This window comes from Capra hircus, chromosome 22 (genome assembly GCF_001704415.2).
Source record: "Capra hircus breed San Clemente chromosome 22, ASM170441v1, whole genome shotgun sequence".
In the NCBI taxonomy this organism is placed as follows: Eukaryota; Metazoa; Chordata; class Mammalia; order Artiodactyla; family Bovidae; genus Capra; species Capra hircus.
This window is the reverse complement of record NC_030829.1, coordinates 27,272,773-27,288,420: the sequence shown is the minus strand read 5'-3', so window position 1 is coordinate 27,288,420 and position 15,648 is coordinate 27,272,773. Positions and strand designations below refer to the sequence as shown.

Here is a 15,648-nt window from a genome sequence, read left to right as displayed (position 1 = left end):
CCTGTCTTTCTCTACATCCACCCATTCATCCTAAGAAAGTACTGTAGCTGCCTTTATTTAGACCTTTTGTACTTGTGCAAATTATTAACATGTATTTTAATCTATCTTTTGAGGGATATTTTTGTCCCACTATACTTTTCATTGGTTATTGTTGATACATAAGTAAGTCTATTGCTTTTTGTGAATTTATTTTGTATCACAGTAGTTGATAAGTTTTAAAAAATTTTAGAGTTGATACTATTTGCTTTTGAGAAGCACTAGTAAGTTGGACACGACTGAAGTGACTTAGCAGCAGCAGCAGTATCATTTTGTTCTCAACAATAATTCTGTCTCCTTATTTCACAAATTAGACATTTATTCTTGTTCATATGGACTGTATTGGCCCAAAAACCTCCAAATGGATTTAAGGTAACAGTCTTTGTGAAAGCTGCTCAGTCATGTCCAACTCTCCACATCCTCATGGACTATACAGTCCATGGAATTCTCCAGGCCAGAATACTGGGGTGAGTAGCCTTTCCCTTCTCCAGGGGATCTTCCCAATCCAGGTATCGAACCCAGGTTTCCTACATTCCAGGCAGATTCTTTACCAGCTGAGCCACAACGGAAGCCCAAGAATACTTGAGTGGGTAGTCTATCCCTTCTCCAGCAGATCTTCCTGACCCAGGAATTGAACTGGGGTCTCCAGCATTGCAGGCGGATTCTTTACCAACTGAGCTATCAGTGAAGTCCAAGGTAATGGTACTGGTGTGTATTTTGTCTTGTTCCTGGTTTAAATAAAAGCATTCCTGGCATTCCCTTTAAAGATATTTTTGAGGTGTGGAAGAAGTAATTATTTCTTCCTACATTGGTCATTAATTTTATTGAATGTCTTATAAATGTCCATTGAGGATACAGTGGTCTGTTTTATTTATTGATATGAAGCATGCACATTTCTGAAACCATCACTGAGTACTTATAAAGTTTATTGTTTTAGTATAATGTTCAGATTTTATGAGGACTTCCCTGGTGGCTCAGATGGTAAAGCATCTGTCTACAATGTGGAGACCCAGGTTCGATCCCTGGGTCGGGAAGATCCTCTGGAGAAGGAAATGGCAACCCACTCCAGTATTCTTGCCTGGAAAATCCCACGGACAGAGGAGCCTGGTAGGCTTCAGTCCATGGGGTCGCAAAGAGTCGGACATGACTGAGCAACTAAAATAAACTTCTCAGATTTTTTTGCTAAAATTTTATTTAGGTTTTCATACTATAATCGTGAAATTGATTCATATTTACTAATTTTTTTGTAATCTTGCCAGGTTTTGTCCTCAGGAATATACTAGCCTAACAAAATAAATTAGAAAGATTTAAAACTTTTCATATTTTCAAATAGCTTATGTAACAATTTATTTATTGCCAAAAAATTGAAAAAAATTACCAGTGAATCTCTAGTTTTAGAATCCTTTTTTGTGGGGGCAGGGGGTTACACAGTTTTTTATGATTATGGATTTACAAAGGAATTCTTATTAATATTGATCATTTATATTCTTCCCAAAAGTTTATATTTAATTGGGTTTTCATACATCTGACTTGAACATGGAGTGCTGCTTATTAATTCTTTCTTACCTATCGCATGCTCTTTCTCATTTCTAAGCTTAGCTGTTTAGCAGCTTTATTCTTCATTAGCATCTTTCAGAGCTCAGCCACTGCCCTTGGCCATTCCTCTATCCTTCCATTTCTTCATCTATCTCCTTTTTATATAATTGTCTTGTTATTTTTATTTTCTAAAATTTACAAGGGTGTGAAAAGGATGACAGAGGATGAGATGGCTGGATGGCATCACTGACTCGATGGATGCACGTCTGAGTGAACTCCCGGAGTTGGTGACGGACAGGGAGGCCCGGCGTGCTGCGATTCATGGGGCTGCAAAGAGTCAGACACAACTGAGCGACTGAACTGAAAAGCATTAAAAAGAAGGTGTATTTTCTAACTTTAGGATCAATGTTTTATATGTATCTGTTACTTCCATTATGAAACAGTTTTTTTTTTTTCTTATTTTTGGCAAACTATCTGTTGATGGTTAAAAGAGGAATTCTCAGACTATGTGACAATTTTGTTTCTCACTTTTCTCTTTGTTCCTGACTTGATACATTTTAATGGCATATTAATTGGACTATTATGATTCATGATTACTATCTTTATGGCAGAGCAAACTTTTTCCAAAATAAATTTCCTTTTTTACGTTAAAGGTTTGCCTTGAATTACTATTGTTTTTTGAAATTAACACTTGTTAGCCTTTTCTTTTCCTGTTAAATATAACTGATAAGTATTTGCACATCTTTTCACTCACAGTGTTGGTTTTGTTTTAACTCTGGCTGTTTTTATGGATTTTAGCTCAAGTTATAAGTTACTTGGTCTGACTTCTGCTCATCTTATAAATCTAAATCTTGCAGGGTTTCTACTAGGGGTGGAGCTTAATAAACACTGTACATAATAAACACAGCCCTGGGATACTAATTACACCTTAATTAGGAACTGAGTCTCTATCTGCCTGGGTGGGCAAACAATGAGCTAGTGAAATAAGCTCAACTTCAACTATTTTGTGCAATTCCCTTTTTCCAACAGGCACTGGAGAATTCTTATTTTTTCATCCCTAAATAGCTTTGTGGGAGGGATTGTGAGGGGCTATTATACCATGCTCAAGATGAATAACAATAATTCTTCTGATCTAATCACCAACTTTATGGGCTCATTGCTGAATACAGTCTCCTAATGATCTTTCCAAGTCAGTTGATATTTTGAATTTGGACAAGGTATAACATTTATATGACACTCTAAGTGGAAGATGTTTAAAAACACAGTGTATTACCACTGGTACTGTTTGGAATGAGTGCTTTGCCTTGGTTCTGTATTTCAAATACACATTAAACCTCTTATAGAATTTTGTATCGTAAAATGACCGGTATTTTCAAACCCTTAGTCATCATACCCAAATAATTCTATGAAATTAATCAAGTCAAAGTGACCATATTGTGTTATTACACACAAAGGATTTCTTTCAAAGACACTCTTACCTGCCATTGAGGGCTGGGAAATACATCAAGACTCAGGCTCACAAGGAGTGGCTGTCACTCGACTGTGACTGTGGCCCGTGGGAGATAAATCACACTGAAGGCAGTCAGTTCGGTGAGTGGCAGATTGGTTGTCACTGCTAAACCGCTTATTGCTTCCAGTGACTTTTATCCACACACATTCTAATCCATCACAGATCCAATTCCACAAAACGTGTATAAAGCTCTACAGCTTGGCTCTATACATTCCTCATTTCTAAACTATCTGCCCCACATCAGGTTTATCAAAGCAAATTCATTCAAACACCCTTACAATATACAGGGGACTCATGAGATGTTTGGGTTCGAAAATTTAAAGCTATAGTCAGTCTCCATTTTGCAATAAGTCTAAGTCCAAAAGTTAACTTATCACAGCAAGCCAAATTATTTTTGAATGTTCTTAAAAGCATACTCAAGTTGTCAGGCCCTTTAATCCTTAGGTACCAGCCAATAATGTTCTTTCATTTCTCTTGTACTTGGGGCTATTATCCCCTTTTTGTTGTCAGTAGAAGCTTAGATATATTTAAAAGCTGAGAAAGAAAGATGCTGTACTGGGTACTGGGTGAATGATGCAATTCCTCTTTTTTTCTTTCTCCTTTTCTCTTTTTCTTTTCTTTGTTTCTTTGTTTTTTTTTGTTGTTGTTGTTGTTGTTGTTGTTGTTTTGAGCGGGAGTGAATGAAATAGAGTTCTGTTGATTAATCATGTGTATGATAGAATGCTACTGTAAACATACTATTGGGACTGTGTCTCATCCTATTACTGTGCATATATGAAATTTAAGTGTATACACAAACCCACATACATTCTTACCTACATATACACAACTACATATGAAGATATCTAGACACAGGCAAAAGGAAAGAGAACAGTATTCTTGGAAGAGGGACCAAAAATCTTGTGGTGGGAGGGAACATGGCAAATACTAAAAAGCTTTGGGAAAAGAAACCAGAAAATGGGGAACATAAAGGATCCCAGGCAAGTGCAGGGAGCCAGCCTGAGGAATTCCACTCGTGACAAGGTCATGCGGCAGAGGCCTTGATGGGCAAGGTGAATCAGGCCTCAGGGTTTTCCCCGGTATTTCCTGAGCATGTATCCCCCAAAAATAAGAATCTGCCTGCCTTATTGTACTCTTCTACTTTTCTGACACTCTCTGGAAAAAGTTAATTCAGGGCTTTAGTCTCCTGCAAAAGAATATCTCAGCTTAAAACCCCCTCTGATAACTCTCTAACTTGCCTAACAGCTTCCCCCAGACCTTTTACAGCTTGTGAATTGCTTACAGCCCCCCAACCGTGAGAGGCACTAAGCTTAAAGCATCTTAAGATACAGAGCCTTTTCTAAAGAGCTAAAAATCATATTGGTGACGGATTTCACTGTTGACTCAATGATTGCTGCCAGACCTCCATATTCTTTATCTTTTAGGCACCTGGGAGGATGTTAATCAATGTAAATGGGATATGGAAAAAGATATATACTAGTTTTGATGTTAGCAACACCAGGCTTTTGAGTTAATTACTTTTCTTTTGTTATAAATCACTGTACTCCTTTTACTTGTTATAAACTGCTGTATCTTTGCTATGTAAGAATGTAACTTTATTTAGTGGTTTCTGAGAGTGGCACCAGACTTTGAGAAGAACAACACAAATAAGTCTTCTGGTTCACAAACCGTTATCAGAAAAAAGGCTGTAAAATGTTAATTAGCCCTCTGGCCGGAAGATGATGTAAATTACCTAAGACAGACAGGTATGCAGAGAGAAAAGCCTGGTTTTGATAAGCGTCTGGGCTGCTAACGCTGCATAACTTTGTATTACCCATTGATCTCTATGTACAATCAAAAAGGTATAAAAGGCCTTCCTAGACAATAGAGGCCGGGCAAGTCATTGGAAGGACTGGTTTCCCCATGTCTCCTCTCTAATTTCTGGCTGAATTCCCATCTGGGGCGTGGAGGCTCGCCATGTCTACTTACTTGTCCCGGCTTCTAAGATCCACGCGAAGGGGAGCCCAAGGCGGCGCACCCTCCGATATTCAAGAGTACGCCGGTGGCCTAACATGGATGGTGAAAGTTCCTTGTCTTGGAACTTTATTGGCTTTCCACGTAAACCAAGTTATTCAGCATCTTTTCTCCACTTAATTTTCCTACTACACTATTTATTCCTAATCTAATCTTATATTAATTAATAAATAAGTTTTTCCTCGCCAATGCTGTCCCCACTTCGAATTCCCTGGATCCACCGGGGCTGGACCCTGGCAGGCAAGGGCATCATCTAGTGAGCAAGAGGATCTAGACCTCACCTGTACCTGAACACAAATTCCTTGCTTCTCTAATTATACCACATGGTGCCTGCAAACAAGATTTGCTTGGCCAACAGTGGACTTAAGTGGAAGCCTTTTATTGTTGACTTAGTTATACAACTTTGATTTGTCCTATGGAACAAATCCTGTATTTGACCTATATTTCTCCTTGGTGATGTGTCAATTTGCTTTATACAATTAGCTTAACAAGCTTTTCTGAATGTTAGACATTCTGACAGAGCAGAAAACTGAACTGCAGTTGAGACAGGAGGTACATAGGCGGGACACAACAATAAGATTAATGAAGAAGGGGTGCAGCCTTTAGGATGTGATAAAAACTGGACAGAACTGGCTGAAACCAGCTGAATGCAAGGTGGAACGGAGAACAGTCTGGTCATTGACTTTTAGCTCATTGTATCTTCATTACAATACTCAAAACCAGTCTCTTGTGCACCATGAGAATTCCGAGGTGGACCATAAAAGATCAAAAAGTGGGCAGTAGCCCAGTTCCTGGGGATCTGCATCCTTCCCTAGAATAGTAAGAATATTCTTCCGACTCCTTACAGTATGCAATTACTCAGTCCATAAAAACCAACAATCCCATGCCCTGGGGCCACTCTCACTTTCTGAGGAGGTCCCTGTTCTGCCTATGGAATATCTATCTCTCTCTATAAATTTGCTTTCACTTTACTTTGGCTTGTTCTTGATTTCTTTTCTGCATGAAGCCAATGACCCTCACTTGGTGACCTGTATTGGACATGACAATTTCCTTTCCTCCGACAGTCATCATGCTCCTTTGGCATGATGTACAAGCCTATACAACAGATTTAACCTACATTTTTAGAAGTTGTTTTGAGTTTCTGGGTTTTTCTCGAAAGGTGTGTGCTTTTTATAACAAATGAATGAATACTGAGTTCCCAGAGTAGTCTCAAGGAGAAGTGGATGAAACAGTTTAAAGCTGTATGCTTGATTTTCCATTTTTTAAATTCTTTCTCTCTTTTTCTTAAAACAACAACAACAACAAACGAATGGCTCTTAGACTATCTAGCTTTCTAGACAACTTTCCCACTTACCAGCTCCTTCCTCACATTCTGTTGCTTTTGAACACAGAGAATCTATCTATGAACACAATGAGATAAAAGAAAAGCAGACTTCCTAGATATTAATGTGAATGCTGCAATGAACATACAATCAGAGGATAAAGTGTTGTTATCTGACTCCCTTCTCATGCAACAGAAAACCAATTTATTTAATAGCCTGTGCTTAAGGGTAATGTCATCTTATAAGGCTTACCATTTTGCACTGATGGGAGAATTTAAGTTAACTAATGTGACAAGTCAATAAAAAATTCATAGGCTGTGATCAGGATGTTAGAAAAAGAACAGAATTGGCAAGTGATAGGGTTAATTCATGAAATTGCATGGTTCAGATACCTCTTGTAGAGAGATGGTTGACTTAATACTTTATGTAGAACCTATCAGTAGCACAGCAGCAGTTAAGTAACATTATTATCTTGAATATTCTCAATTCTAAGATCCTCTTAAGAAAGCAGCTGTCTACTTCAATCTTAGCAAATGTTTCTTTGAGGATGTTTGATGCATATAAAATCAAAATACTTTGAATTTTTAGTATATCAACATATATTTCTTTAGCATTAGCTCAGATGGAGGACATGGTATTGGATAAAATATTATCAACAGTTTAAAATCCAGAGGATAAATCACAAATACTGTTATCTATAATATGCAGAAAAGCAAATGTTTTAAATCAAATTCTTTATGAATTAGGGTAAGAGCTGGGTTACAGGAGAAGCATTTTTCTGATTGGATAAGCAATTATTGTGAAGGTAACATTTCAGCCTATTTTTTTTCCTCCCCATTGCCTCCTCTCCAAGTAAAGGCAAATGATAAACCCTAAGCGTGGAGTAAAGAGCTGGCAGAGGATACTGGCATATGCCTTTTCCTGTTGTGATAGAAGAGACTGGTGATTTTGAAAAAAAAAAAAAAAAAAGGCATTTAAAGCAACAGTGAAAGAAATGGCAATGCTTTGTAGCAACTGATGAAGTTCTTCAAAGCCTTGAATCGGTCAGAACAATTTGGAAGGTTAACTAGAACTTTGAAAACAAAGCAAGCCAGATGACAGCAAATAGAAACAGCATTGAAATTGTACTTAACTGTGGCTGGATATCTAAATGTCTCCAATTTCTTGAAGACCATTTGTAGAGGGTCAGTAGGGCTGCTATAACAAAGTAACATAAACTGGGGGGCTTCAGACAACATACTTTATCCTCTTAAGAGTTTTGGAGTCCAGAAATCTGAAATCAAGATCTCTCTCCAAAATTTTTAGGATAAGACCCTTCCCTGCCTCTTCCAGGTTCTGGCAACTCCAGGAACTCTAGGACTTGTGGAAGCATAACCTCACAGTGTCTGCCTCCACCTTCACGGGGCCATCTTCCTTGTGTCTATGACTTCACAAGGCAATCTCCTCTCTGTGTATTTGTCAGTGTACAAATTTCCCCTGTCTTATAAGGACAACAGTCATACTGGATTAGGGTCCATCCTATCCTAGTATGACATCGCCATAACTTCACTATTTCTGCAACAACCCTTTCCAAATAAGGTCACATTCTGAGGTACTAGTGTAAAGGACAAACTCTTTCTGCATCACCTTTACGGTCAACTACTCTACACACACTCAGAACACCAAATGTGTGTGTCTTCCATACCAGGCAAATCTCCAACACTAGGTCTGGTAATTCAATTACAGGCAGTCCTATAATTCAATTCTGATATTAACTGCCTGGAGATAGCATCAGATTGAGTCTCAGATTGCCATCTGTACTCCTCACCAATCACTTATAAACTGCTGTTCCCATGACACGCTCCTTGGGCTCAAAAATGTGCTAGAATGACTCACAGAACTCAGCGTAGTATTTATTTATTTTATGATACTTTAAACATTAATACCATAAAGGATCATTAAGAATGTATCCAAACATCCAGAGGAAGAGATGCATAGGGTGAGATCCTGAGGGGTTCCAAGTGCAAGAATTTCTATCCCAGTGGATGTGGGGTGTGTCACCCACGAAGCATGTAGCTATGTTCACCAACTCAGAAGCTCTCTGAGGTGAAAAGTACTTTACTTTTGGGATGCTTATGGGAACTTCGTCACATAAGCCTGGTCAATCATAAATTCAATCCCCAACCCCTCCCTCCTTCCTGAAGGATGGGGCTGGGGTAAAGTGAAAGTGAAAGCGAAGTCACTCAGTCGTCGTGTCCGACTCTTTGGGGTTGGGGTAGGGAGTGCTGAAATTCTAGGCTTCTAATCATGGCTTGGTCTTTCTCGTGACCATCCTGAAGCTATCCAGGAGCCCACAGATTCACTTCATTAGGGCAAAAGAGGTTTCATCACCCCAGATAGTCTAAAGATTTTAGAAGCTCTTTGCTAGGAACCAGGGACAAAGACTAATAATTCTATTTCACAGCTAAGCATTAGGATTAGAACAGATCTTTTAAGGGGACACCATTCAGGTGGCTCAATGGTAAAGAATCTGCCGGCCAGTTCAGGAGACACAAGAGACACAGGTTCAACTTTGGGTTGGGAAGATCCCCTGGAGAAGAAAATGGCAATCCTCTCTAGGATTTTTGCCAGGAAAATTCCATGGACAGAGGAGCCTGGCAGACTACAGTCCATGGGGTTGCAAAGGGTCAGACACGACTGAGCAGACACACACACATTCAAGTTTTAACACCATCCTTTGACGTTGTACACAATCCTGACACATTACTAGGCCCATGTATATACATATGTACTTTTAATAAATACTTTCAAATGCATATAGCTGAATTAACCATCATATTGTTTTGTCCATAAGGAGAAGGCCCAGACTTTATAATGATGCCCCACTGACATCTTAGCCAAAATGAGTGAAGACAATCTTGTGTTGATGCAAACTGGCTGGCAAGGGAAGCTGGCCTTGTGATTCTGGATTCACAGACATGTGGGCAGGTATGAGGTCTGCTGTTTAACTCTGGGTGGTTCACAACACTGAGTCCCTTCTCAGCAGTTCTCCTCAATGTGTCTATTTTCCCTTGAAATTTATAATTCTTCCTCAAGTAGAACCATCATGCATGAAGTGACAAAATGGACCAGAAGAAAATATTTGTGTTTCAGAGACTCACATATTTAAACTTGGATCTAAGTTCCACCACTAACTAGCTCAGTGACGTTGGGCTAGATTAATAAGTTTACAAATCCTTGATTTAAACACCTGCAAAATGACAATTCTTACCACTAACATCCAGCACCACTGCAAGAATTAACTGGGATGAAGAACCTGCCCTGATACATTGGAAGCACTTCATAAATGTAAACTTCATTCAATTTCATAACATTTTATGTTGAAAATAAACACTTGCATAAGAACACCTTCCCTTCTGGAAGGGAATACTAATGACAAAAGTATCACAAAGTACTTTTAACACAAACACAAATTTATGTTTATATTAAAGTAATATTTAACATAAATACAACAAACATTAATTTTAAATAAAATTATAATTTACAGATTGAAGTAAATGTGATCACTTTCTGGTAATTACAATGATAAAGTTAGATCATAGATCACTACAGAATTGAAACCCTAGTTGTCTCAAAGAACAAACATTACTGGCGCAACACATATGTCCCTGATGTTTCTATAGGGACAAAACATCAGAGACGTGTAAAAAGCATGAGGAAATTGTCACGACTTACCCCACCAACTTTCTCAAAGTGAGATCCATCTTTCTTAAAATCTGTGAGGGCCCCATTGAAATACCAGGTAAACATGGTATCTAACAGGGGGTCGTGTTGCACCTGGCAGGGCAAAATGACGCTCTCACCCACGGAGACATCCATGTTGGATGGTGCCAAAGTTATTCTCGTTGGTTCTAATGGGGAAATAATAAAGTGTTAAGCAAAGCTTCAGCATTTTTATTTTGATAAAAGCAATTTTCACAGGCAGATTGTTAATCTCACTTATAGTATATATGTCTGTATAGATATATATATGCGTGTGTGTGTAAATATACCTCTATATAATGAAAAGTCTTCAAGATTAAAAGACATTTTGATGAAGACCCATAATATATTTCACTGCACACATAAATTCTTGTTAAAAGAATTAGGATATCTAAACCTACAGGCAATAGAAGTTTAAAAATCAAAGTCACCTGTAAATAAGAGTTATAAAACTATTACCAAATCAATTTCATTTTAGTTTCATTGCTTCATGAAATATAAGGGTAGAAATAGAAATCACTGCATTTTTAATGATTGGAAAATATACTACTACCAAGGTTTATAGACTCAAAACTTTTGAGATACTACCAAAAAAATGTTTAGAATATGTAGGATACTTAGTTAAAATGCTAATTAATTTCTGTTTCTTCCCAAATGCAAATATCCACATGCACATTTCTGTCATCACAGTCCTTCAACTTGTATGAATTCAAAGTTCTCTGACTCGACTTTTCCCTTGCTACTCCTTGTTTCTTGCTCCGTGTCACAGCAAAAGTCTTCAAAAGAGTCATTTACTATGTTTTCTACAACAGCAGTCTCCTGATGCTCCTCCTGCCCCACCCTGTAGCACCTCAGCCTTTCTCATCTTGGTTGTTTGGGCTGATATTCTTGCACCCTTGCAGGAATGCTTCTCTGAGCACTCATATCCAGTTTGTCAGCCATGCCAGTGACTCCACACTCAGAATATATTTAGATTTGAATGCCTCCCATTCATCAGCTGCTGCTGCCACTCTCCCTGTGGTCATTATCAGTCCCGCCTGGATTACCGCAATGTCTGCTGGGACTCCTCCCACTTTGGCCCTTGACTTTCCATAGTCTGTTCTCTACTGAGCAGTGACAGCAAACCTTTAAATATACACTTTCCATCATTTCATTTCTCTGCTCAAAACTCTGCACCGGCCTCTACTTTTCACTTCAACTAAAACCTGAGTCCAACTAAGTGCTAACAAGGGTTACAAAACCTCTACAGGACTGTCCCTAAGAAATCAACTGAATTCCTTCATCTCCATGAAATCTTGGCTCACATCTCTCCTTCTCCGATCACCTGGTTTCATGCTCCAGCTTATGTTTCTCACACGCTCCTCTGGTATTTTCTGCTTGTGTGAATTTTGTTTTCAGTGTAAGTATTTCCTTGCTTTATATTCCTTGCAGTATATTTATATACTGCTTATTTTCTTTGTACCTCTGGAAGAAGGTACAGTGCATGTGGGCAGCATCTTGTCAGTTTGTTTACTGAATAACCCAAGAATGTTGTTGCGTTGTGTTAGCTGCTCAGTTGTGTCCGACTCTTTGCAACCCCATGGACTGTAGCATGCCAAGGTCCTCTGTCCATGGAATTCTCTAGGTAAGAATACTGGAGTGGGTTGCCATTGCCTTTTCCAGGGGATCTTTCCCAACACAGGGATTAAAATGGTATCTCTTGAGTCTCCTACACTGGCAGGCAGATTCTTCACCACTGCACCAGCTGGGAAGGATAACCCAAGCATAGGAGGTACTCAATGTTTTTCTTCGACGAATAAATGAACAAAAATATAATCACAACTCTAAGTAACTCTGACTGATACCAAGGATTACTTCAGAGATTTAAACATCTCCAGAAAATATTAACGATATTGAAAAGGGAAAAAGTGTACCAAAGATTTGACATAATAGAACAGCACAAAATAAAAGTATCAGAGTAGCACATGCTACTTGCAGTTCTATTGACCATTATGCCAACTAGTAACTCGTGGATCCCCGGGACACACTGTGATGCATAAGGAAATACTAAGAACTGTTCTCCTTGTTAAAGATAGTGAAAGTGTGAAACTGTTAGTCACTTAGCCATCTCCAACTCTTTGCAAACCCATGGACTGTAGCTCACCAGGCTCCTCTGTCCATGGAATTCTCCATGCAAGAATATTGCAGTGGGTAGCCATTCCTTTCTCCAAGGGATCTCCCTAACCCATGGATTGAACCTGAGTCTCCCGCATCACAGGTAGATTCTCTCCCATGTGAGCCAAACACAAGGCCAGCCTTTACAGTGCACTGTGTATCATGAGAAACATTCTATCCCTCTGATCTTAGTAAGAAGGCACACAGCATATCCCCATGTAAAGAAGTCTTTAAGGAAGGCACCTACCTGTAACAATCAAGTGTGTTGTGCCATTTGCTTTCCCAAACTGGTTTTCTGCTATGCAGGTATAAATTCCAGCATCAGCTTTAGTTACATTGACAATTTTGAGTCCTCCATCATTTAGAAAAGAAGTTCTAAAGGAAATACAAATGAAACAAATAAATATCTAGAGGACACTTTGTTTCCCCAAAGTAAATAGAATTTTTTAACAGAAGTATCACCCTTAGCTACTATATGTAAAGCAAGATAAAGCAGCCCCTTAGCCTTCTTGGGTATAAAGAAAATTAAAACAAAATTAACATACACATGCACACAGATGACTAAAAAAAGACATTCTACCAGTTTGAGTATTTCTCGATATTTTTACACAAATTTACTTAAAGGCAATTCCAAGTATTTTACCTGATGTCAAGGATGCCTTTATCATATAAGTGTGGTATGTTTTCCAAAACTATATGGTGAAGATTACTCATGGTTTAGCCTTCTCAATTTGGAGAAAACAAAAAGTAGACAGGACACTATTTTCCTTAAATGTGAAATAGCTTATGAGAAACAAGAAACTCCCTGGCCTTTAACGATGAACTTGGGAAAGTCATATCTAACTCAGTATAAATACAAATTTGCAAAAGAACATGCACATGGTCACCCATGAAATACTGCAGAGAATTTGGACAATGTAAATGAATATCACATTTGAATTTCTGAGTGTATGCTTAAAGTACTTAAGGCTTTTGCATTTAACTAATTAACAAAGGACATAGAACTGAGTACCTTACATGTGCTAGACACTATCAGAGTCTCTGAGATCACAGAGTGAGCAAGAGAGAAAATCCCTACCTCGTGGAAAGAACAGTCTAGTGAGTGGCACACGCAGTAAATGATGAAACTGGTAAATGTGATAAGTTCAGATTTTTGAGAAGTAATCAGAAAGATTCAGATGGGGTGATACAATAAAAGCAATGGCCACAGGGAATGTTTCTATGAGAGAGTGCTTCTGAAAAGCCTCTTAGAAAAGGTGCCATTTGAACTGAGAAAGAAGAATGAGAAAGAGCTGACCTGTCATTAGTCTGACTCATGAATCTTTATTGCCCATCTTGTCTACCCAGAATTATTTTCCTTTTCTTTGAATCCTTAAAATCTTTACTATCTATATTATGCATTTAATGCCTTGAATACTTTTTATGATTTACGGTTCACATCTGTTACCTGAGTGTCCTATCCAAATGAGTGGTAAGCTTCTTAAAAGATCTGCAACTCCAGCATCAGCATGGCATGATAAGTGTAAATCCTGGTAAAAACAATGCTCCAACTTCTGGGTGACACAGTACAGGAGACAGGAAAGATACTGAGGACCACAGACCAGAGTTGGAGGATCTCAAGTCAATCTCTAAATATTATCCTATTTGTGGAAATATATTTAGGTGTGTGTCAAAATATGTGACTATTAGGACAAGTTTATGTATCAAAATACACAAGATACAGATTCATGCTGTATATGTATATACATGTGTGTATGTGCATATATATATAATTTGTATGTATTTTTCATAGCTTATGATTCACCTTCACTTGCATCTTGGTTATATTTTCTTGGTGGGAGGTTTGCAGTGGAATCAGAGCTGACACACAGGGACCTGTTCATGATCCTGGGTAGAGATACCCATGACTGTGAGTTGCTTATATGCTTTTTTTTTTTTTTTCCGACATGTCCAGGTATATTTCAAATACAAAGGTTTAAAAGCAATGGCTTGGACAGCTAACCAGAGAACACACAGCACTATTTTAACTCAATTTGAACAAATACAGTGAAGGGTTAAAAATTCTAAGATTCTGTAAAAAAAGGTGCTATGTCTAATTTCCTTCCAGAGGCCCTCCCCTCTTTGCTGGGTGTGAAATGTAATCAGATCACTTTTACAAAGGGATGATAAAAAAAAATCTCTTTATACCTTATCATAGAACAGATATTCTCTTAAATAGTGTACAATAATAACTGAAAGAGAAAAGCCTGCAGGGAGGTACACATGAATGAAAGCTTAAGACACAAAGATTCTTTGGAAAAACATGGGGAGTAAGCTTAGAGAAATAGAAATCTGATCACTAATCCTGCCTTATTCCCTCCTGCCCAATTCTGGCTTAGACCTCCTTCCTGGCATCTTACTACCTGCAGGAAAAAGATGACATCCTAAGCCTTAGCTGTATCTTCCCATCAGGACCTTGCCTCTCTAACTACAAAAGGCCTCATGAATTCTACGCTTTGTTTGTTTTTCTCAACACCCAAGCCTTCTTTTAATTGGTTTTGTGCTTCCTGTCTTGGGGCCTTTATAAAACCTATGTTTGATAAATGTGTACTCAATCAGATTTTGGTCACTTCCCTGAACCCATGGGTTGGATTACATCTTTCTCTACTGATTATACATCATCTGTGCCTTTGCCATAGCAATGGGCAACTGGCCAATTTATATACCTGTGTACTTATCTGGCTAATATTTTCCTCCTCTTGTGAGTTTAGAGATGGTAAGGTCTTTTGAAGCACAGAGAGTGGATAGTATCAGGATTTTTCATCACTAAATTCCTAGAGCCTTGAACTATTTCTGGTACAGAGAGATGCTCAAATATAAAGCTTGATGAATGAATAAATTGATTACCTGCCTTTAGAGAGTCAGTGTAGAGGAGATGGGATTAGTGAAGGCAGATTTCAAGGCACGGAGAACTTTACAAATTACAAGAAAGTAAGTTCACAGATCAAATTGCCAACATCTGCTAGATCATGGAAAAAGGAAGAGAGTTTCAGAAAAACATCTATTTCTGCTTTATTGACTATGCCAAAGCCTTTGAATGTGTGGATCACAATAAACTGTGGAAAATTCTGAAAGAGATGGGAATACCAGACCACCTGACCTGCCTCTTGAGAAACCTATATGCAGGTCAGGAAGCAACAGTTAGAACTGGACATGGAACAACAGACTGGTTCCAAATAGGAAAAGGAGTACGTCAAGGCTGTATATTGTCACTCTGCTTATTTAACTTCTATGCAGAGTACATCATGAGAAATGCTGGGCTGGAAGAAGCACAAGCTGGAATCAAGACTGCCAGGA

At 38.4% G+C, this 15,648-nt stretch overlaps 1 protein-coding gene across 1 annotated transcript in view; it reads right to left on the bottom strand.

Annotated features, from left to right (window-relative positions):
- CNTN3 (contactin 3) overlaps positions 1–15,648 on the bottom strand; it is a 293,100-nt gene that overhangs the window by 65,895 nt on the left and 211,557 nt on the right. The window contains exons 11-12 of the mRNA XM_018038478.1: positions 12,560–12,687; positions 10,132–10,307 (exon numbers count right to left, since the gene is read on the bottom strand). Coding sequence (XP_017893967.1) covers positions 10,132–10,307; positions 12,560–12,687 — 304 coding nt within the window. The remainder of the gene's footprint in view (positions 1–10,131; positions 10,308–12,559; positions 12,688–15,648) is intronic.